Here is a 23,957-nt window from a genome sequence, read left to right as displayed (position 1 = left end):
TTGTCTTATGGTTTCTTGTTTTCCAATGTAAGGGGGTATATTCCCTCTTATTTTTGAATCTTTTTGAATCTTTTTGAAATTCGAAGAGTTGGTGAAAGGATAAGAACAGTCCAAACGGCTGAAGGGACGTTAGCGTCTTCTGACGGTTTCAGGACGTGCAGGAAGTTATGGCGACGTGACAGTATATGGTCATTCCAGACGCTTTTTCAGGCGCGTGGGCGCGAGTTTTCGGGCGCGTGGGCGCGAATTTTACGGCACGCGTCCTTTCGACAGCTATTGCCAGCTTGCGCTTTCCACGTGTCGCCATTTCATTGCACCTGCGCTCCCTCTCTCATCCGCATTAAATTCATCGCATTCATTGCGATGAGTATATAAAGGGGGGAGAGAGTGCATTTCAATTCACACATTTACTTCACTCTTCTTCTTCTAAGCGATTTCTGGCGAATACTCTAACTTCTATGTCAAGCATTCTTCTGAAATCGTTCTCTTTTCTACCTTAAAACATGTCTTCCATTCATGATCCTGAGGTTACTGCCAAAGAGTCCGACGTATATCCTGAAAACCCGATGTCCACGTCTGACAAGTACGACAAGAGTACTGCTGGCGAGTGCCAGTGTGCTCTTTCTGTCGATTTGTATCACTACATTGTCAAGAAGTTCATGCTCGAGCCCTACGAGCCTGAGTTTCCAGAGCCTCACCAGACGGTGTATGATGCCCCCAAGGGCAAGATAGGGGTTTATGCCTCATTCTTCATGTATGGGAATCACATATTCCCATTAACGAAGTTTGTATACCGTGTTTTGGAGAAACACGGTGTACACTTGACGGAGGTACACCCAATGGCGATCGCTAAGGTCCGCCATTTTGAATGGGTGTGCCAAAATTTGGGCATTGAGCCCCGTGTCGACCGCCTGATGACCTTCTACTCCTGGAGGTGCATCCAGGGTTGGTATACCTTGGTCACTCGGATCAAGGGTTTGAAGATCTGCGCTACCGAGCGCGGTCTTCGGTCTTGGAAACGGGAGTTCTTCTACATCTCTGTCCGCGTCGTCCCCATTGCGATGGCGTTCAAGAACGGGAGAGCACTCCCCAACCTTCACGCCTCCAACTATCAGGAGACGGAATGGTTTACCAAGATCTCCCAGATCCAGACTCCGGTTTACCGCTTTGCGGAGTCTGGGATGGTGATGCTCGGGATGAGCCGGGTATGGAAGGATGCTGGTTCTGGGACGCCGCAAGTGCCTATCATCCTCAAATACGGTTTGAATTCTACTCCCTACGGTATGCTCCGTCTTTTTTGCTGATTTAGGGTTTTTCTTCTAACTGTTTCTTTCTTTTTATTTTCAGAGGGAAACAACTTACAATCGCTTCTGCAACCGCGGGAGACTGGTGGTCCCGCTCGACCGGGTACTCGTGATCTTGATGAGAACGAGTTGCCCATTTTGGAGCAAACGGCGGATAGGTTCGTGGAGGTTTACCCGCCGGGCCACGAGATTTTGAGCGCCACGCGGCCAGGTAAGGGGTTCTTTAATCCTCGCCCTCTGCATGCTCAGACTTCTGCTGGAGTTCCTCTAATTTTGTCATCTTCTGATGAGGAATCCGCAGATGGGCCTGTCTTCGTGAGGAAGAAGAAAGCTGCTGCCGTGAAGGCAAGGCGAAGGTTACCTCCGCCGTCAACCTAGGAGATCAGTCTGACTCTGAGACTGAAAGAGAGGGGGCGGCGGGGAACCCTGGTGGTGGTGAGACAATTGTCTCGGAGGTTGAGACAGCTGTCACCTCCAAGCAATCAAGTTCCACGACGGTGGCTGGCGTGAAGAGGCCAGTTCCATCAGGTTCATCCCCGCCCGTCAGAACTTTCAAGATTAAGAAAACCTGTAAGTATACTTTTTATATATCTTTCCCGCATTTCTTTCCGCCATTGTTTTTATATTTTGTTCATGCAGGCGTGGATGCAACCGCATTCCAAAGTGGTGCAGGAAGGAGCAGTTATAGACCCACGACGTTAGGCTTGGTCAACCTACCCGAGGCGATGACCCAGGCGGCTGCGCCTGTTTGCAGTGTTGGTTCAGTTGCTCATCCTGTTGAGGCAACTGTTCCAATTGTGACGTCATCTCCGCCGGCTGTCAGTGCCATCTTCACTGCATCCTTCACCGAGCCGACGGTGATTTTTTCTGCGGGCTCCTCCGCAGCGGCGGCCACGGTTGTGAGTTCACCTCCAGTGAGTTCACCTCCGATGGTCTCTACCGCGGCGGCTTCTACCATGCCTCCTCCGGCACCGGCGACTGTCTCGTCCATGGCCGGTTCCTCAGGTATGTCCAGGGTTGGGGCTTCTAGCCAATCTTTGCCTCATTCCCATCTCTTTGACCTCTTGGATGGATATCCCTTAGGTTCAGGTGATGGGTTTGGTGGCTACCGGCCTGTTACCGATCCTACAGGTGCGTGGGGTTATTTTGGCCTATCATTTATTTTTATCATTTTTTCTTAACTGTTTTTTGTTTTTGCAGTTTCAGATTCCAATGAGGTGTATGTTCCACGGTGGAACATCCGCCGGGGAACAACCCTTTGAACGGCTGTGGATTGCGTCGAATGGGCGCTCCACGCCGCCCCAAGCGGTGCGTTGGGGGAGGCAATGGCTAGCTACCAGGAGGGTAGGCTAACCAATGAGCTTCGGATTCTCCTTGCTCGAATGCAGCCGCGCGTCGAGTTGCTTTGTCGTGAAAACGACAAGTTAAAGACGGCGCGTAGCCTGGAAGTGGCTCAGGCGCGTGCATTGCGGGAGGAGAACAAAAGGCTTGCCACGATTGCTGCGGAGAAGGAGAAGGCATTTAAGGACCTTGAGGTCGAGGTCCAGGCCACATGAGGCCCGTTCCAAGGCTACCCAAGCTGTTAACGAACAGCTTAGGTTGGCTAAGGAAACTGCGCGGAACGCGACCGAGAGGGCCACCAAAGCTGAAGCCATTGCTGAGCCTCTGCGCGCCGAGAATGAGGAGCTTAAAGCCAAACTAGAGAGGCATCAGCAGGCTCATGATGCTTTGGCCTTAGAAGATGCCAAGAACCTCCAAGAGCTTCTGGACCAGAAGGGTATACTTGACCGCACTGAGCGTAAACTGAAGGGCGTTGAAGAGGCTGCTGCTAAGGATGTGTTGCTTGCCAACCTTAACAAAAATGAAGCCTAACGCGCCCGTGATCAAGCTCAAGCTGCCCTCCAGGAAGCTCTGATCACCAAAGAATGGCTTCTACGAGAAGCGTTGTCGCAGTTATGCGTAATTCCGTAATTTCTTTACGCTTTTCTTCATACTTAGAAAAGTTGATATATTTTTATTTTGTAGGTTGTGCGTCGGATTTTCACGAACACATCATATGACGATGCTATGAGCGCAGCCCTCAACGCTTCTCATGAGGATGGGGAAAAGGCTGGTTTCCTGCTTGGTCTGGGGTTTGTTGAGAAGGGCATCCCGCCTTCCAACTTCCCTCTTTATGACGTGGACACTGAAGCTGCTTACGACCAAGCAGTGAACCAGTATGCTGCCTTCTCGCATCCGGTGGTGGAGAAGGTGAACGAGATTGCTGCTGCTGATGATGGGCTAACTATTCTCAAGGCTTTCCTTGAACCGCCGCAGCCAACTGATGGTGCGGGTTCAAGTGGGTTTGGAGGGAGTGGTCCTGAAGTTTGAACCTTGAGATCCCTTCCCACCATTAGGATAGATTTATATATTTGTAGGCGGGTAGATACCCAACCATTCTTGTAATGTTTGAACTTTTATGGAATATAAATGTTTTGTTAATGTCTTGCCTTGTAAACCTTATATGTTGTGCTCATACATATTTTAGTTTAACTTAGCAATTTCCTAAGTGTTTAGGATAAGTTAACCTGTCAACGTGGTAGATAATAAGTTCAAGTTTTGCTTCCTCTATCATGATTGTGCGGGTAAGACCGTCACTTTCACTTAGTAGGATGGCCAAACTTTACCTATATCTGACCTGCGTGAAGGTTTTCCTCATCTTTTCCTTAGAAATTTTTACCGTTTTTATGTTTATGCGGGTTTGCCGCCTTCCACACGCAACGACTTACTTCTTTCCATACTTATTTATGCGGTGAATACCGGCATATCAGTCTGGAAAGTTCATAAGTATAAAGGTAAGGCTATCAACATCAATGTGATAAGGAGAATCATTTCCATTAGAAGTGGCTCTAGGCCTTTTCTTTACAAGTTTGGAATTGATCTACATGTAACATTTGCGTAATTGAGCTCCATTCCATGTTCTTGGGATGGGGGTGCCATCGAGCCTTTCGAGCGGGTATGCGCCATTTCCCAAAACTTCTTTGATAATATATGGCCCTTCCCAGACCGGGGCCAGTTTTCCTGGGCGTTCTTGGTTCGAAGCCTCGTTGTTACGCAGTATGTAGTCTCCGATATTGAAGTTGCAGAGTTTTACCCGCGTGTTGTAGTACTTTTGCATTTGTCGCTTGTAGTTCTCTTCACGCGCTGCGGCTAAGTCTCTGCGTTCTTCGGTTAGCATAAGGTCTAATCGTCTTTCCGCATCCTTGTCTTCTGGTTAAGTCAAGACCCTTGGTGAGGGTAGACCAATTTCGACCGGGACCATGGCTTCAGTGCCGTAGGTGAGGCTGAACGGGGTTTCTCCCGTACTTGCCTTTTTTAGCGTTCTGTTTGCCCAAAGGACGTGTGGAACTTCGTCCACCCAGCCAGATCTATGTTCCAAGAGTCTTTTCTTTATGCCGTTGACGATGCTCTTATTTGCTCTTTCCACCTCACCATTACCCTGCGGGTGTGCCACTGAGGAAAAGGTGTGGGTGATTTGAAGTTATTCCAGCCACTTTTGTAACTTCTTGTCAGCAAAGTCGGTGCCGTTATCACTCACCAAATTCTGTGGAAGTCCAAAACGACAAATAATAAATTCCCAAATAAATTTTTTGATATGTTTTGCGGTTATTTGGGCTAAGGGTTTTGCTTCTATCCACTTGGTAAAGTAATCGATAGCTACCACTAGGAACTGAACGTTCCCTGCTGCTGTGGGAAATGGGCCCGTCACATCGATGGCCCACTTCTGAAATGGCCATGAAGAAGTAACTGGAACGAGTTCATTTTTCGGGCGATGCGTGTTGGGTGCGTAGAGCTGACAGGACCTACATTTTCTGATGTATGCCAGCGCATCCGTATGCATCCCCGGCCAAAAGTATCCCGCGTTGTTTAGCTTAGCTACAACAGCGCGTGGGCCTGCGTGTACTCCACATATGCCTTCGTGTACTTCCCTTAGGAGGTAATCAGCATCTTGGTCGTCCACGCATCTTAGGAATGGGCCAAGAAAATTACGCCTGTAAAGTATGTCATCAACGAGTTGATAGTTCAGTGCTTTACAGCGTATCTTTCTTGCCTGTGCTTTTGACTCTGGTAGTATACTCGTCGCAAGGTAATTTATGATTGGTGTCATCCACGTTTCCGTGCCGGTTTGGATGACACAAATTTCCTTGTGCGGGACTGACGGTGCTCCAAGGAGTTCAACGCGGATGTCCTTTCCCAAGTGGATGAAGGCTAACGATGCAAGCTTCCTTAACGCGTCCGCAGATTTGTTCTCGCTTCGCTTGATGTGCATGACTTTGCAATCGTTGAAATCGCGCATAAGGGTTTTTGCTTGTGCGAGGTATAGGGCCATTGTGTCGTTAACGGCCGTGTACGTCCCGTTTATCTGGTTGGCTACTAACATGGAATCCACGTGGGCTTCCAGGTTTTTCACTCCCATCTTACGCGCAATTCTCAATCCGGCCAAGAATGCTTCGTACTCCGCTTCGTTATTCGTACTTGGAAAATCCAGTCGAATAGCGTAAGTGTACTCTTGGCCTGCTGGGTTAGTTAGTTTCAACCCTGCGCCTGAACCTTCGTTGTTGGCTGCTCCATCAGTATAGAGTCGCCAGACATCATCAATGTCTTGTGCTGAAGGGTTGAGCCTCTTCCTGGCATTCTTTTTCCCGCGAAGCGGGGACTTCTGCAATAAAGTCGGCCAAGACCTGGCCTTTTATGGCTGGTCTTGGCTTGTACTTTATTGCGTATTCTCCCAATTCTATTGCCCATTTGGCTAAGCGTCCTGACAATTCGGGTTTGCCTAGAACGTTTGCAAGTTTGAAATTGGTGAGAATGGTGATTGGGTGACCTTGGAAATATCGTCTTAGCCTGCGTGAAGCCTGTACAAGCGCTAAGACTAATTTTTCCAGAGTAGAGTACCGGGTTTCTACGTCTGTTAAGACGCGGCTAACATAGTAGATTGGCATCTGGATGCCTTTCCGTTCTACTAATAGGACTGCCCCGGTTGCTCTGTCTGTGTCGGAGAGGTATAAAATTAACTCCTCCCCCGCTCCTGGTGCTGTGAGCGTTGGGAGTTCGATCAGGCGTGACCGAATCTCTTGAAAAGCTGCTTCCGCTTCTGGTGTCCAGCGGAAGTGCGTTTTCTTTAAACAATTACTCAATGTTGACACGAATGGAAACGACCTATCCGCATGATTCGCCAAAAAACGGTTAAGTGCGACTAGTCGTCCATTCAGTGTCTGAGCTTGTTTGATGGTAGTAGGTGATTCCATTTTGATAATGGCTTCGACCTTTTCAGGGTTCGCTCTGAAGCCATCATTGGTAACGATGACTCCTAAGAACTTCCCTTCTTCCATTCCAAAGGAACACTTGCTCGGGTTGAGCTTCATGTTTATCTTTCTGAGCGTGTTGAAAGTTTCCTCGATGTCTTTCAACATCGCTTCTGGCTCAGGGCTTTTGATGACCAAGTCATCCATGTAAATTTCCAAGTTCCTCCCAATTTGGGCATGAAACTTTTTGTCCATCAGGCGTTGGTATGTGGACCCGGCATTCTTAAGTCCGAATGGCATCATTTGATAACAAAACGTGCCATCGGGCGTCCGAAATGCGGTTTTGTCCTGATCGTCAACGGCCATGTGGATTTGATGGTATCCCTTATACGCATCAAGGAAGCATTTAAGGCGAAACGGTGCTAACGAATCTACCTTAAGGTCAATTTCGGGTAACGGGTAACAATCTTTGGGGCATGCTTTGTTTAGGTCTTTGAAATCTATGCACATGCGCCATTGTTTGTTAGATTTCGGTACCATGACGGGATTTGCAACCCATGTTTGATATCTACTAACGCGTACGATGCCCGCGTCTAGGAGTTCCTTGACTTGGGTTCTACACGCGTTAGCCTGTTCCGCCCCCATTACTCGACGCTTTTGTTTATCGCTACAATAATTTTGTTTTTCTTTTTTATAACAATTATCATCGAACTTTGGGAAAAACATTTATACATGAGAACCTTTTTTTTTATTACTTTGTCTAAGACACCAAAAATCTCGAAGACGGTCCTGTTTGATGAACAAATGATAAAAGTTTACGTACATGTGAGATATTGAATGCCAATAAAAGTTGTTTTAGGAGATCTTTAGTAAAATCAACGAATTTAAGTGATGCGATTATAAAGTAAATAGTTTTATCTCATATGGTCCATCAAGATTCGGGTTTCCGTAAGTTATCTTTGAAATCATAAATGAATACTACGTGAGATAACCAGAAAAAAAAAATCTGAGCCAACTGAGAAAACCGGAAATCTGAAACACCCGTGACGGGTATTTGGTTTGTTACAGGGTATGAGACTGAAACATTAACAATAATAATAATACTTATCATAATTTATGTACAAACACAAAAAGTCACTACTTGCCTGTTCTTTTTCTGAATTTATAAAAAAATATTGATTAATACTAATAACATTATTGATCTTCATAGCAATACCTAAAGAAGAATGTGCAATTGTGTATGGCATCTTGCCAAACCTTTGTTTGGGCTTGAAAAAGCATTGACCATGTTAGTAGTACTTAATAGCCCATACATGATTTATATATATTTTTTAATTTTTTAAAATTTGGTATGGAGGGGTGAGTAAATGAGAGTAGTTGATTTGTGGAAATTGCAAATGGGCAACCATGAAAAATCTGTAGGTTTTTGAGTGGTGTAAAAAGCATTTGTCCCAAGAGAGAATTGAATGGTGTCTGGTTAATTAAAGGACAAAGGGGAAGGGTGGGGTACCCCCACCACCTCTTGTTTACTTTGTAAAATTTTATTTTCTTGTTTGGGTGCTGTTGAAGGAAGTAAAGAATCCAAGGATAATAAAACATTCTAAAGTGATATATCAACATTTTAGTTGTATTTAATTTGTGTTTAAACTTGTTGAGAAATAATTGAATGTTAGCTTTTGAAGGTTTCCACAATGGGTATGATTTGGCTCCCCACATGGGGCTACTTGTGTACAATTTTCCTCATACTATGCTTTTACTTTTATTTCAAAAGGAACACTCAACATCTAGAGCCACTTTATTTTTAATGTCTTTAATCATCAAATTTCAACAATTTCCCTCCCCCGCCTAAATTTATATATTTTTTTAAAAAATAAAGAAAAGGAAATTATAATACATAATTCTTCTCTTTCAATTTCACGTGACCTCTTTAATAATAATTGAAAATTGAAATAATTTGAATTTTAGTCTTTTGTAATGAAAAAAAATAAGAGAATATTAGTGATTTATTGAGAGTGAGATATAGGGTTGATGATTACAACCATTTAGACTATACGCTATGGACGCCCGTTTGCCCCTTTTTTTGGGCACGGTGGGCTCCGAACACCATTGTGAGGCGTCGATGGAGAGATCGTTCAAACGGCCGGTGCGGAAGATGAATTATGTGGGACCTCCCCCTTTCCAACGGCTATTTTTTGACCGTTTGAGATGTATGTATATATATATATATATCAAACTAAACCATACAATATCAATTTTTATAATTTTCTCTCAAAAATGTCTTCCGATTCGTCTTCGACGCCCGACTACTACCCTGATCCCGACGTTATTTCAGACTCCGATTCAGGGATGAGGTAATATTTAGTGCTATTTTAAATGCTGCCAGAGTCTTAGTCGAGCATTGCAAAAGCTCACAACCGCTAACAAGACGTCCTTATCGACAACGGGATCGTGTCGGTGCTCATGAAAGGTTGATGCAAGATTATTTTTCGCCGGACGCGACTTTTGATGCGGAACAATTCCAGCGGCGTTTTTGGATGACTCGGCCAACATTTTTTTACGAATTGTTGGTGATTTAGAACGCGATTATGATTTTTTCCAACAATGGAATGACGCGAGAGGTAAGCCTGGTTATTCTCCATTGCAAAAATGCACGCGCGGCAATTCGTCAACTCTCGTACGGGACCACGAGCGACGCCATGGAAGAGTATTTACAAATGTCGGAAACAATGGCTCGTGAAGCCCTTCACACGTTCTGCGAATGTGAGTATTATCATTTTTTAATATGTATTTATAAATCCTCTCATTTTAAATGCAAAGTTAATAAATTGACATTAAAAATTTAATATTAGGTATTCCTCAACTATATCATAAAAAATATTTGAGGAAACCGACTCAAGCCGACATACAAAAAATATATGAGGTGCATGAACAGAGGCACGGTTTTCCTGGGATGCTTGGTAGTCTTGATTGCACACATTGGGCTTGGGAAGCTTGCTCAGTTGCTTGGCAAGGTCAATATCATCGGGGTGATCATGATGGACCAACGGTTATCCTTGAGGCTGCTGCATCATTTGATCTTTGGATATGACATGCTTTCTTTGGGATGCCCGGTGCAAACAATGATATAGCTGTGATAAATGCGTATCCTCTTTTCGACCGTCTTGTAAACGGGGTTGGACCCGACGCCTCATTTTCCACTAATGGTGTCAACTACGAATACAGATATTATTTAGTCAATGGCATTTATCCAGATCGGGCAACGTTGGTTCATAGCTTTACGTGCCTGACTGATGATAAACGACAATATTATAAGAAAAACCACGAGTCGGCCAGAAAGGACATCGAAAGGGCATTCGGGGTATTAAAGAAACGTTGGTCTATAATTAGACATCCGGCTCATATTCTGCACATAGATAAGTTAAGAAATGTAATGTACACTTGTATTATCTTGCATAATATGATACTGGAGGACTCGGGTAGAGCAATATGTCAAGGCGAGTACGACGATGCGCCGGATCCGATGACAACACTAAACGAAGATGAGAGATTTGCTATTTTATTAAGAACACGAAAAAAAGAAACGAATTTCAATCTTCGAGCGGATTTGGTTGAACATATTTGGAGAAACAAACAACAAAACGGTAACGCCGCCGCCGACGACTAAAATTAGTTGATTTTTTTATGTATATGTTTTTAATTTTAATTTAGTTTGTATTTGATAATTATTGTATTTAATAAATTTGCTAGTTTATTAAAATAAAAAAAATTAAGGGGCTTCGAAACCCCCTCGCCATTGAGGGGCATCTTTGGGGTGGGGCTTTGATGCCCTAGTGCACATGTGACGCTGAGGTGGCACTGAAGAGGGACTTCGAAGCCCCTCACCATAACAAGTAGTCTTGGTAAAAACTGTAAAATATGACCCGAGGAGCTAAAAATAGTCATTTGTTTTAATTTCTTTAATGGTTCCTGTTTCAACATTCCAATATGTTTGTGTTGCCGCTAATAATTTCCTTCTAAATCTATGTAACATGCTTAATGCACGATTTAAACCTCAATCGCCAAAGAAGATCGTATATTACACCATCAGATACCATTAAACCAATTTTTTTTTTATTTAACACTCGAATATTTATTAGGAAAGAAATAGCAAATCATTTGGTACTCCATACTTATAAGGATAAATACTTGAATGCATATGCACTAAAACCAGTATTTTAAATGTATTTAACTTGAATATTTTACAATGTTATGTTAATTGGCGTAATTATGTGCATAAATTAAAAGAAAATTATTTATTTTATAAATAACCATAGTTTTAACTTTTCTAATTCAATAGCTTTTGTTATGGTCACCTGCTATATAAAATGACGAATTTTCTAGTTAGAAACATCTAAAGATGATATTTTTATATCTTACATACTCATAAAACGTGTAATTTATATTTTTATATATTTTATTTTAATGCATTCAGTCTCTTTTTTTTACACGAGATTGGCCATCTAGAAGTTGGCCTTCTATATAAAATATTTTCAACCTTTTTATAATGCATTCAGTTCTCATATGTTATCATTAAATTTTTAAAAGTATAACTAAAAGCTGGCCATCTAGAAGTTGTTCACATAGAATGAATATATTTGATTTCAGAATAATTTAACTGAAAACGAAACTAATAAACATTCTATTATAGTAAACTCAGTAACATCATAGTTCACACAATTAGATTAATACAAACCAAGTCAAGTTAAACACAAATCCTAAATACAATTCACTTTTAAAACCAAAACACGAAAACAAAGCCACCATTTTTCGACTAAAAAGACTTTAGCACCACTTACTGCGGGCTGCACCTTTTTCCTGCAGCCGCCTCAGCTTAACTGTAACCTAAATGTCCGGAAATCTGAAAACGTTTCCGGACATGTTAACTTTCACCACCCTTGATAAAAGTAAAAACCAAACAACCATACCCAAAAAAAAAAACTAAAACATACTTAAATTCCTTAAAGACCAAGATTACACTCGGAAATTCTTTCCGGTGTAGGTTTGACCAAACTGCCAGTGCGCAGGTGCAATGTTCCACGAGGTGGAGGTGCGACGGTCACTAGCAGTCACTCTGAAAGAAAGTGCTTGACCAACAAGGACCGCATTTGATTGCCAGTTTTGCCCCCAGTTCCGGCTCATGCTCATCCAGTTGGTTTTCGTGCCTTTGATCCACACCCTTTGGATATCACCCGCACCCGCAACGTTGCTAATCAAAACCAAGTTAAAGTAACGGAAACCGTTAATTGTGAACCTGATCCCACCTGATTTTCTACAAGGAACCCTGTATAATAAACAAACAAACTTATTCAATAAAATCAATTAGAAAAATTATATAAAAATGTTATAAATGTTGGCAAGTTACTAGGGACAGTAGATTAAACATAGGGACACACCGCAACAATAAATCAACGGTTGTGATGTTGTAATCAATTTCTATTTAACGGATACACCCACAAATCACGTGCTAGGATCCACCGTAATTATGGTGGGACCAAAAACCTAAAGAAGATCACGTGGCTAGCATAGTAACTTATAATCTTTAACATCCCACATGGTGTCAACTAAACGACACCGTACACATTCAATTACCTGCTATTATTTACCACTGAATCTTTTAACACATTAAAGTTTAGCCATGTGAAATAACTACCCTTAAAAACAGTTGGAATCCACTTTTATACCCGTCAAGGTTTAAATGCTTTTTTTTTACTTGTACCTCATGCATCTAGAGTTGTACCTTACCAGAAAGTCCTATATTAAATTACTAGCCTACATTAAAAAAATAATTATAGGTCATGAAAGGCTTGTTTAAAATGGAATCGGTTTAAACGAGTCGAGTACAAGTCAAGCTAAGCTAAATGTTAGCTAGCTCGTTTTGACTGGTTTAAAATTTATTACCAGACTCATAACATAAATTGTAATGTATAAAAATTTAAAAACTCTTAACAAGTTTAAAATGTTATTATATGTTTTTACATAAATGAGCTGACTCAAAGCTTTGACAAACCAGGCTCAAGCTCAAATTTTCAGCTTGCTAAAACAAACAAGCCATGCCAAGCCACAACTTGACTTGGCTCAGCTCGTTTGCAGCGCTAATGCAAGCCGAATCATGCTTAGTATGATATGTTTAATGCTTAGCTACACTCATTTATTGTTAAATTATATTATTTAAATCGATCTATGATTACGTTCGGTTACATTCAAGTTTTTAACAAGCCGAACTAAAGTAACTCAAGTAGCTCACATTTGTCTTGACTAATTTACAACACCACAAGAGCTGGTTTTTAACAATCTGTAAAAAACTAGGGTAGCTTTTGTAAATGTTGCATAGTTAAAGGGTAAAAATAAAAAGTAAAAGCATTAATATTCGCCGGAATTTTGGGTAAACGGATTTCGATTCTCTGAAAAAGAAGGTTTGTAGCAGACAAACATAACTTATTCCAGGGGCATTTCAGTAAATCAACACCTCATTAAACACTTAAAAAGTTAAAAGTTAAAAAACACACTAATAAACACTATTAACAAAAGCGTGTGAAATGTATACCTGCGGTATGAAACCGGAACAATACCCGCACGGTACTCGGCAATCTTAAGAAACATAGGCATTGCAAGGTCGAAGTGGGTTCGAGGCGGGTTGCACCAACCGCCGTTGTCGCTGGGTTGAGCGAAATTTGGGGGGCAGAAATTAGTGGCGGTGACGAAAATGGAGGGGCTGCCCGGATGACACCACCTAGGGTCATCCGCGCACTTAATTTCAAAGCACGCGCCGCAACTTAGCCCGTTGTTGAACAATGCAGTGCTGAGTGCGGCAGTGTTAACACCATACCCTTGACTATATAAGTTTCCGTACCCGCAAGCACCACCTGTAAAATAATAATATTAGATTAATCTAAAAAAATTACAATTTACGAGAAATGCTTTTAAAAAACCGGATTAGATAACAAACCAGTCATCTTACAAGTTTACTAGTTGGGCTAATTAGATTTAAAAACCGGATGATGTCATAAATAATATAAAATTCAAATACATTTTTATGCATATAATGTTAATTAAACAATAAATACATTTACATAAATACAAGTCGTTAGACGAGGACACGACAAAAGTATGTTCGGTATCGGTTCAATCCCAAAAATCAAGCAGCAGAAATAAAAACCCAAAGTAAATAAAGTTGTAACATGCGCAAGAGGATATATCTAAACATGTTATGTTCGTTTTCTTCTTTAATATTTAACTTAAGATTTTTTTTAATAATTTTCTTTTATAAAGTTAACTAAAATTAAAAACAAAATAAAAAAAAATAATAAAACAGAAAAAAAAATACTTAGTAAAAAAACAAAAAATAAAACAGAAAAAAAATCTTGGTAAAAAAACCAAAAAAATGAAAAAGTGGAGTATTTAGTAACAAATGAATTATAAAATGATATTTTGAATAAAAAAAAAGTTGAAAATTAAACAACTTCTTAAATCAACATTTTACATGAGAATGTAGCATAATTCAAAGTTGTTACATAGCATAACTCTACTTTAGAACAACAAAAAGACAAAATGTAGGTAGCTATAACATACCCATGGTACCAGAAGCATCACTTCCACCGTAGAAGGTTGCATGAGCACCTTGCCAAGCGCCGGCGGCGAAGTTTCCGGGATGTCTGGCATCGGCGACGGCGAAAGCTGTGAAAATGATGAAGAAGACACCGGAGACAACCGCCATATTAATTATGGTAATAGTGAGAAAAGATAATGTGGGGTGAGAATAAAGGGTAGGGAGTGTTAATACTTATGGAAGTGTGTGGAGGGTAAATATGTAATTTCGATATTTTATTTGTAAAAAAAGTTGATGGGTGGAATTGTAATTTTGGTAGTTAATGGATACGACGGCGTATCAAAAATCCCTTTGCTTACGCCCTCGGATAAACGTAGTGGGACCCACCTTTTGTTTTAAGGATGAAGTTTTTAATATGTAAAATGGATGAATTTAAGTTGACGTAAAGTATACAAATATTTTATGTAATGTTAAAGTTATACTCCTTATGATTTTGTTTTAAACAATAATATTAAAAATGACCAAAAGAACTCAATTATAATAAAGAGGTAGATAATTCAGTAGACAGTTGTGCTGTCATTTTCTTTTGAAATGGGAAAACCGTTCATATTGTAAATAAAATTAGCGATATTTGTTAATAATATGTTGTTAAAATTCTTTTTTCTATATGATTTTGTTGATATAAATGTTGTTTGATTTTGAAGGGTTGTTTGAGAAATGAGAATGTAAATATGTAATATTAGCTAATGTGATGAAAATAAGATCTACATACTGCTATGAATAAAGGGGTGAACATATTTAAACTTTTAAATGAAACGAAAGAGGTTCAAATATAATACGTCATGTGAAGTAAATTGATTTTACTAATGTGTTGAAAATATGGATTCAGGGTAGCAAAGGTAAATATTAAATTTGGGCAATTTCATCACTAAACATAATTGAAGTCCTTCATTTGAGTGTTAGGTAAAAATAAGTAAAACTATTAGCAGTGGAAGTCCATGTTTTTTTTATGAGGAAGACGCGATAAATAAAATATGTGTGTGACACTTGATAGAGGGAGAGGATCAAAGGAGAAGACGAATTCAAAAAAGTTAATATTTTATGTCTAACTCGAGTTTTGATCTTCTTAAAGTGGTTTAGTAGCTTTAACTCACGTTGTTAAGCCATATTCGGTTACCTTATATCTGATTCTTGAATCTTTTAATCAAATAGTTTGAAATCATTTAGGTCATGCGTTGTAGAATGCCGTCATCTATCACTTAATCAGTGAGATAGTGATTTGGGTTTGGGTAATTTAATGCTCAAAACTAAAATTCTAGAGAGTGATGATGATTATGGGGTTTTAGAGGTTTATAAACATCATAAGAGTAGAGATTAAGAGAGATTCATAATAAGAAAAGATTCAAATATTTTGATATCATATCCTAGATTAATGCATGGCTATCTGTGTTCTTAATAAAACTTAACTTAAAGCATGTTTATGATCGTCATCGGTTAATGAGAATGAATTGGTTTTGCTATTAGGACAAGTTTGAATCAAAACATGAGATTGGTATATGAAAACATGATTTTTAGTAAATTGGCATTTTGAACTAATTGGACTTTAAAGTTAAAATTCTAATTTGGTGGGTTTAATTTGGTTAATGTTATTTAACCTAAATAAATAAATGTTGTTAGGTTATTAAGAGCAAAATTCTCGAAAATTTATCATCTATAAAGAGCGATTTTATTTATGTTCCCACAGATAAAGAGTTTTATAAATGTCAACTTCAAACACGTCATCGTGAACTTTTTTTTTCTGTTCACCCAATGTGTTTGTCCTCCAATCAAGTAACGCCGATTGCCCCCAAACATGCTGTTTCAGACGAGTTTGGTGAACAAAACAAATCGTCCAGACAAGTTTGCTGAGCAAACAGGTCGCCTCGACGAATTTTGTTAAACAAATATGTCATCCATTGAGTTATTAATTACACGTTACACCTACTTATTGGTCTTACAGGCGCGTCGTTCCGTCTTTAAAACACGTCGATAACAACATTTGTAGAGGGGAAATTTTCCATAAGTCTTGTTTTATAACAACTAAAGGGGATCTCTTTTACAGAGGGACAATTTAAAACATTTTTCATTAAATGGGTAAGTAAAAAACCGAAAATGATATATTCATGTCACCACATTTAAGTATGTTTAAATGGGATGTGATGGTCCATTTGTTGGTTTTCAGTTTTCATTAAGCTTGACATGATTATATGCTTTAATTTATTTTTGACTATATTATACGTTCCATGTATTGTTGTTTGAGCTATGTATAGCATTGACACATATCACATATGTGATGATTCTTGAAAAGGGGAGTAAAATTGGATGGATTTTGAGGTTCCTAATTTAGTTAAAAGTTATTTAGTTACTGAAGTTGCCAATATTCAAATAAACACACAAAACCAAATAAACAATACTTCCATTAACTTGGCTTCATTTTCATTAACAATAACAAGAAACAATTATGTTACAATAAAATGACGGGTAAACGGGTAATAAGTTGCGTCGCAACCCTATCTAAATAGCAAACCCAATCTCGGTAAAAACGAACGTGGAGACTTGGAGGCCAAAGAGGTACCATGTAGATTGCTAGATTTTTATGTCATGCAACATTGTTTCACCAATTCCCCCAGATTATGATTTAATTACACTTAGAACCTACATAAATTGCAAGTAATAGCTAGAATTACCAAACAATAATATTAAATTTGAACTTCTTAAGTGGCATACTTAACATACAAATGTTAAGAACCAAGAAAGGGGATTAAAGTTATACAAAAGATTTTACTTGGACTGTAACTTTACTTTTAAAAGTTATAAGTATACAAGTTTCACAAACTTTAATGATATGGGGACAACTTATGTAATTTCTAAGGCCAAAAGAAATAAGAATATCAATAACGTATGGTGTGGTGTGGAAAAACTTTATCTGCTTTGTTATCTTGGGTTTTGATTTTTCAGGAATTATTTCTATGTGTTCATGTTCGGAAAATATGTTCAAATATGAAAAGATATCATAACGTATGGTGGTGAAGGATGACAATCAATGGTTTAAGTGACGATGAATGGTGATCACATGTGACGACAATGACTGTCGATCGAAGAATATGTGAGCAATTAAATTTTGTTTCATTGTGCTTTTAACATCAAGGTGGAAGTTCATAGCTCAAATGCTCGATCACCCACACTTGAGTACGCAAATTTTACATAAGTCTCAAGTTTGTTAATTGTTATAAACTTATAATTGTATATAAAGTCTCAAGTTTAAATGTTTTCTTTTGTAGGCCACTATAGGCTAAAACTAAAATGCTTGCTAAAACCTATTAGTAAACTCATCATGGTATCCAAATAAAATTTTAAAGTTTAAAAATGGGTAGAAATACAATTTTAGGAGCAAATTATGAATGTTTCTTAATAAAATATGTGTATAGATAAAATATATATATAATTTGACAAGTATCCGGATGTATCTATATCAATCATTCTAAAAAACTACAAGTAAACAAAATACACACCCTTGCATCATTTAATCAGGGCTAGTTATTCATCAATTATGCTTACATGAATTGACGAATCTTTACATACGCATATATATTAACAAGAATGAACATTCTTTAAAACATGTACGATATGTCATAAACGGATCTAGCTTGAAAGGATTAGTATGGTACAATACCGTTTGAAGTTTCATTTGCATGTATTTGATTGTTGAGTCCAAAAGATGATCGATATGAAGCTGTTCTAATCATAGCATGTGTTGACTCTCAATACTGCTTATATGATTATTATGAGTACTTATTTTCTTTTATAAATCTATCACTAGAATATGTTAACAGATGTAGGAATGAATTTTGTTATGCAAGAACAATATCAACATAGAGTTCAAAGAATAAATAAAAGAAAATTGTCATGTCAGTAGTAAAAATGAAACAGTCCTTGAATGCACCCCCATGTGCAATTTGTCACCCCCTACCCACCCTTCATTATAAAGATTCCAGCATTTAATTGGTCAAAAACAATGAAACTAAATTCAGATGTCATTTTTACCCCCTTCAAAACAGCTGCCATTTTTATTCATTGCATTTTGTTTTCTATAAAGACAATTTCATAATAAAAAAGTAGTAATATCCTAGCAATGTGTTACAAATGAGTGAACTACAATCATCATACAAAAAAAATAATAAAGAGGAACAAAACCAATCAATCCAATTTTAACTATAACCCGAGACACACATTAACGAGCTTAACTAAACTCAGCTAATTTAATTTACAAGAGCTTAGGCTTAACTCGTCACACGAGCTACTGTTTATCTAATGTTCAAATGACTTGCTAATAAGTTTTATACTCAAGCTCGGTTTGACTCGCTACACACACACAGGCAAGAATTCATTCTTCGGTGAGTGAATTTGCGGCTATGGATGGCGCAAGGTTTCGGGTAGCTCGGGGCACTGCCACCAGTGAAAGCATATTTTACGAGTTCAGTTCGCACAGATGAGGCGTACACCAATGATTGGATGTTGGGATTTGGGAGGGTACCGACGGTTTACAACCTGTCCACCACTATGTGGAATCTATGATTATGTAGGGATAATGGAAAATCGTGGCATCTTGCTACAATTTAATTTGGGGAATTACTCTATATGATGGTAACCAAGTTTTAAAGTTGTTCTAATCAGGTCACTCATAAAATATTTTGTTCCAACCACGTCACTAAATTTTTTGTTCTCAATTTTTAATAATTTTGTCAATTAAAAAAAATTGCATGTCAAACTATTTAAAAATTAAAAAAAAACCTATATAATCTGCTATACAAGTAAAATATCTAGGATTAGAACAAAAAAGAAAACTTTAGTGACCAGAATGGAACAAAACATTTTATGAATGGTCTGATTAGAACAATTTTAAAACTTTATTACGATTAATCCTTTTAATTGAACTCATCATGGTCCAAGGATGACTCGTTAATATATAACGTAGTTAAAATATATATATTGTTTGGTTATTCTACTTGTATAAATTGGGTTAGTTAGTTGTTTGTTATTGTATGTTATAGGCCTGTGTATGTTTGGTTCGGCCCGGCTTCTTTTAGCTTTTGGGCTTATTTTTCCTGTTAACATTTGACGTAGTTCTAAAATAAAAAAGGAAAATGTTTTTTCATTCTTGATTTTTAACAACTTTTACACTCTATCCAGACTCCATAATATAGGAACTAGATATAGGGATAATTGCAAGTTAAATCCGATATGTTAACATATTCGTTTGACGCTTGTGTAGAACCAAATAATCAAACTATAGAGATTAAAAATATCAAATCGAATAATCAAGTTGGTTAATAGATGTATGGCTCCCTATTGAATTTTTGGCAACCCGATTATTTATTATTCGGTAATAATTATATGTGTATAATAGTCAAATTAATTGAACTAAATCGACATTATGATCAACTTTAAAAATAGCATTCAAACACATGTAAGGTATAACACATTATAACATTATAACGTTAAGGAGGATTCTATTGGCCAATTAGAAAAATGATTTACTTGTTTTATGATATATTGTAACAAAAAGAGAATTGACAAGGTACGTCGTATGGAGCGACCCAATAGCAACGTATCTTTTAAAGAATAAATAAAATCACCCATTTGTTGATATTATTTCTATAAGTAATCTAGCATAAGTTTAGGAGACTTGGATTTTAAGATTTTCGACATCAATCGCTACATGTTATTGGTGTAGGAGAAGAAGAACGAGATTATGAATATGGCTTCAAGTACAATATTCATACTTGCAATATTCGCCTTATCCTTGTTTTGTTACGAATAATCTTTGTTTTTGAATATTTTTGGTATATTTGTATAATTGTATGGGATTATTCGATTAATATGGGCATTTTCACATTTTGCTACGAATCTTTATTGTTTTTCTTAAATCACGATAAAAGGACATGCTACGTTTGTTTAAAGAAAACAATTGAGTTACGTAAATACTAACTATTTAAAGTATGGGTAATATTATAAATTTAAATTAATAATAATTAAATTTTAATAATAACTTAGTAAGCGTTCTAGTCCCATGTAAACATTGATATAGATTTACGAGCATTTACAAGTTTACACTTTTTTTTATCCATATACAAATTTCATCGTTATTTACTTAGGTTATATATTCTCATCACTTCAATTTTTTTATATTTAATTTACTTATTTAACAAAAATAAAACTAGATAAAAAGAATTAAATGATTGCCTTTTTAAAAAATAAATTGATTAAAAAAATCCTATAAGTTTATTAAAATGATGAAAATAATACAAGAACAGGATATAAAAAAATGTAAAGAAAAAAAGAAGGTAAATAGTTACCAAAATGGCATATTTTGTTATTTAGTGGTAAAGAAAAACAGTAAAGCTATATGAAAACTAACGTAAGTTACATAAAATAACAAAAGAGTAGTTAATGAATATTAAGCATGAAACGTTCGATTTTAAAGAAAACCATTGTTTTGCATTAATTTTTTTTGACAAAACAATTATTAAATAAAATTTCATAAATTTAAGTTTCCTTAATTCCAAATTGACTTGTTCATGCAAACAATCCTATCATCCACCATTTTTGTTGCAACTCAACAACCTTTGTATCTAATATTCCGATGACCTAAATAATTGTTACATGAAGAAAAATGGACCAAACGCCAAGATGCCGTTGCAAAATATGGCTAGTGCTTTGTGTATTCTTCATATGTTGGTATTTCATGATCCACAATGCTAAATGGTACAATCTATCCACCTTCCAACCCGAAACAACCCCGGTCGAAATCATCGACACAACCGAAAAAACGATACCCGAATCCACTAATTCCCAAAGCAACAACGAGCCCGTTGACTGGCTTCACGACACGGCTCAATTGCGCGCCCTCGAAAACGAATTGGAACCGATACTTAAAAAGATTAAACCGAAACCCGAAAAGGAGAAGGGGAAGGAGAAGAAGAACGAAACGAATGTCGAGAAAGTATCCGAAAAGTTGGGGAAAATTCGGTACCGAAACAGACGGACGTGTTCGGGTAGGTATATTTATATGTACGATCTTCCATCGAGGTTTAATGATGATATCCTCGACGATTGCCAGTTGTTTAACAAGTGGCAAAACATGTGTCCATTTATTGATAATAGTGGGATGGGCCCGAATCTCGAGAACCCCCAGAGGGTGTTCTCGAAATCCGGATGGTACGCAACAAATCAATTTATGTTGGAACCAATTTTTCATAATCGAATGAAAAATTACGATTGTTTAACGAACGAGTCATCGGTCGCGTCTGCGATATACGTCCCGTATTACGCGGGACTCGATGTTTGGAGATATTTGTTTGATCATAACGTCTCGACTCGTGACGCGTTAGCGATTGATTTAGCCGAGTGGTTACGCGAACAACCCGAGTGGAAGACGTACGACGGTAAAAACCACTTTATTGTCGCGGGAAGGGTAATTTGGGAATTTCGAAGGGAGGTCGACGAGGACGAAGCGTGGGGGAACAAGTTAATGTTACTACCCGAGTTCAAAAATATGACGACTTTAACGATCGAGAAAAGCCCGTGGCATAGTAACAATTTCGGTATCCCGTACCCGACATATTTCCATCCAAAAAGCGATAATGATATCGCTGAGTGGCAAGGGAAGATGAGGAGGCACCGGCGAAGAGCATTGTTTTCCTTCGCTGGTGCCCCTCGTCCTGATATGGAAGACTCATATCGGGAGGAGATAATCCAGCAATGTATAGATTCGACAAAATGCCGAATCATACGTTGCTCAAACGAGAATTTAAAATGTTACCAACCAATCGACGTGATGAAACTATTTCAAAACTCGGTTTTTTGTCTACAACCTCCGGGTGACTCATTCACCCGTCGGTCAACGTTTGACTCGATCCTCGCGGGGTGTATTCCGGTGTTTTTCAACCCGGGGTCGGCTTACGTGCAATACTTATGGCATTTACCGAAAGAATTCGATAAGTATTCAGTTTTGATCAATGAGGATGATGTGAGGAACAAGAATGTTAGCATTGAACATGTGTTATCTAGGATCCCGGCTAGGAAGGTAGCGGAAATGAGGAACGAAGTGATTCGGTTGATCCCAACGGTGGTTTACGCTCACCCGAAGTCGAAATTGGAGAGGTTTAAAGATGCATTTGATGTGAGTGTAAGTAAAGTTCTTGATGTTATTGAAAATGTGACAAACAAGACTACGAGTTATGAGTTTGATGAGAGGCTTAGTTGGAAATATTTTTTGTTTGGGTCAGTTGAGAAGCATGATTGGGATCATTACTTTAGGTATTCTATGACACACAAAGCTAAACAGGCAGATTTAGAAGCTAATGAATCAAGATGAAGATGATTAAATTTTTTCCCTTATTGTAGCATGTGTTTTTTTAGAAGAAGTTTATGTTTCTAGGTTTGTTTGTGTGGATTGTTTGATACATTTTTGTTGACTTTTTTTTAAATAAATCTATTTTTTTATTGAGATCGTATAGTTAGGTGCAGACAGGCACATAGTTACCTAATTCGCGGTTCGTTTCAGTACGGGCTCGTGAATCGGGTATGCAATTCGCTAAGTCTAACGTATTCGGTACGAACCGGTACGATGTACCATGTAGTTCGGTTCGATGTACCCAAAACCTATTTATAATTTGTATATATATAATGTTCATTTAATACTTTTTATGCATAAAAGTATAAGCTTAAGTATCAAATGTAAACTACTGAAAATATAGGAAGTAAATTGTTAAAATAACAAATTAATTTTATACTTTTTAATAGCTTTTATGTAAGAGTTTACAAATTTCAGGGACTAAATGTAAAGAATGTTAAATATTAAAGTACCTAAAACCCTAAAAATATTAATCCCGCCGCTCTTTCTCTTCCGTCTTTTTCCTTCTTCTTCTTTCAGTTACACTTTTCAACATTTAACCCTAAAAATGTCCATTAAACTCAAATTTATGGACCTAATTCACCATAATCGTACCCCTTAGTTGAATTTTAGGACCTAATTCGCAGAATCAACAACGATCGGATCGAAATTTTAGGCTTAAACGGAACGCCGAATCGGGCTTAATCGGAACGCCGAACCAAAGCGATTGAATTCGCTTTCGAATTCCGATTCGGTACGAACCAATCCAATACGAAATTCGCGGCTAGGGTAGCGAATTAGGTAACTATGGACAGGCATAATAAGAATTTAACATGACATTATTTTAAACTCTTAAAATCTACTGTTTTTGTAGAAGAAGTTTATGTTTCTAGTTAGATAACTTGACATTATAAATGTAGCATATGGATTTGGAAAAAAGGTTCAAGTATACAATTTAGTATGTTAATTGTTAGTAATCACGCAATAGATTTATGGGGATTTATGGTTTTGTTTGAAACCGTGAAATCGGTTGTTGGTATAGGTAGATTAAATTTTTTTTATTTTAAACTCAATCATTTCCTTATTGGCTCCTTTTATATTTCATAGAAACATCCAAACGATTTACAATAAACTCAATTTATTATTGAAGTACAAATCAAATCGGAACAAACCGTTGGTAATGATTCGGTTTGGTTGGTTACAATTTTCAACGACCCGGTTTCAGTTTTCGACGACAAAATACCGTTACTAACAATTTGGCTTACGGTTTAGCTATCAAAACCGGACTACAAACACCTATACTTAAAATGTTATTTTTAAAACTAAAACAAACTATGACAATACAATAC

At 38.0% G+C, this 23,957-nt stretch overlaps 2 protein-coding genes across 2 annotated transcripts; one reads left to right on the top strand and one right to left on the bottom strand.

The window, feature by feature from the left end:
• Positions 1–11,252: 11,252 nt before the first annotated feature.
• Positions 11,253–14,375, bottom strand: LOC143544085 (expansin-A4-like). The gene is made up of 3 exons (XM_077036244.1): positions 14,198–14,375; positions 13,173–13,491; positions 11,253–11,909 (listed from the first exon to the last, which is right to left on the bottom strand). The coding sequence occupies exons 1-3, from the start codon at positions 14,340–14,342 to the stop codon at positions 11,600–11,602; spliced, it is 774 nt and encodes a 257-aa protein (XP_076892359.1). The 5' UTR covers positions 14,343–14,375; the 3' UTR covers positions 11,253–11,599.
• A 6,362-nt stretch (positions 14,376–20,737) lies between these two features.
• On the top strand, positions 20,738–22,590 carry LOC143544055 (putative xyloglucan galactosyltransferase GT12). Its single transcript, XM_077036223.1, has one exon. The coding sequence runs from the start codon at positions 20,887–20,889 to the stop codon at positions 22,588–22,590; it is 1,704 nt and encodes a 567-aa protein (XP_076892338.1). The 5' UTR covers positions 20,738–20,886.
• Positions 22,591–23,957: the final 1,367 nt, after the last annotated feature.

Source organism: Bidens hawaiensis, unplaced genomic scaffold, assembly GCF_021521415.1.
Source record: "Bidens hawaiensis isolate Kalapana, Puna unplaced genomic scaffold, B.hawaiensis_p1.1 tig00013426_1, whole genome shotgun sequence".
NCBI lineage: Eukaryota > Viridiplantae > Streptophyta > Magnoliopsida > Asterales > Asteraceae > Bidens > Bidens hawaiensis.
Note: the sequence above shows the minus strand (reverse complement) of the source record. Positions and strands in the feature narration are given on the sequence as shown.

Excerpts from the sequence above, each read along its gene's own strand:
- LOC143544085 (XM_077036244.1), bottom strand. The coding sequence starts at position 14,342 with ATGGCGGTTGTCTCCGGTGTCTTCTTCATCATTTTCACAGCTTTCGCC. Across the intron at positions 13,492-14,197 it reads TGATGCTTCTGGTACCATGG|GTGGTGCTTGCGGGTACGGA; the intron begins GTATGTTATAGC and ends ATTATTTTACAG. Across the intron at positions 11,910-13,172 it reads GTTCCGGTTTCATACCGCAG|GGTTCCTTGTAGAAAATCAG; the intron begins GTATACATTTCA and ends TTTATTATACAG.
- LOC143544055 (XM_077036223.1), top strand. The coding sequence starts at position 20,887 with ATGGACCAAACGCCAAGATGCCGTTGCAAAATATGGCTAGTGCTTTGT.